The sequence below is a fragment of the Populus euphratica genome, unplaced genomic scaffold (genome assembly GCF_000495115.2).
Source record: "Populus euphratica unplaced genomic scaffold, PopEup_1.0 scaffold211.1, whole genome shotgun sequence".
In the NCBI taxonomy this organism is placed as follows: Eukaryota; Viridiplantae; Streptophyta; class Magnoliopsida; order Malpighiales; family Salicaceae; genus Populus; species Populus euphratica.
Window position 1 is genome coordinate 394,888 of NW_011500020.1, and position 542 is coordinate 395,429.

General features: G+C 41.9%; 1 protein-coding gene across 1 annotated transcript in view; it reads left to right on the forward strand.

The window, feature by feature from the left end:
• LOC105141867 (protein MOTHER of FT and TF 1-like) overlaps window positions 1–224 on the forward strand; it is a 2,373-nt gene extending 2,149 nt beyond the window's left edge. The window contains exon 4 of the mRNA XM_011049244.1: window positions 1–224. Coding sequence (XP_011047546.1) covers window positions 1–224 — 224 coding nt within the window.
• Window positions 225–542: the final 318 nt, after the last annotated feature.

The window sequence follows — 542 nt, forward strand, 5'->3', positions numbered from 1 at the left end:
GGAAAGAGATCCTTTCCTATGTTGGGCCTCGTCCGCCGGTGGGAATTCATCGCTACATACTGGTGCTTTTCCAGCAGAAGATGCCGCTGGGGAGCATGATGGAACCACCACAGAACCGTTCGCATTTCAATACTCGACTCTATGCTGCTCATTTGGACCTGGGCCTGCCTGTAGCCACTGTCTACTTCAATGCTCAGAAGGAGCCAGCCAATAAGAGGCGCTAAGTTGTTAAATACTCTGTGCATGCTCGTTTGGGGGCTTATATAATAGCTAGCAATGGGGTCTAGAAAAATAATGAAACTTGTTTCATTCGTCTTTTTATATGTTTTTATTTACAAGGATATTAGTCATCCGTTTTGAAGTTTGTGAGTTTAGCTATGTCGTGCTTTCTCTAAGGGTATTGCGGTTGTTGGATCCATTTTTCTCGTTATCTTCATGCACCTGATAATGTGAAAAGAGGACCTGACTTCCATGTAAAATAAGTGAAGAAAGTGCATTTAATGCAAGGGTGCTGATTTATTTTCTTTGTTTCCTTAAAAAAT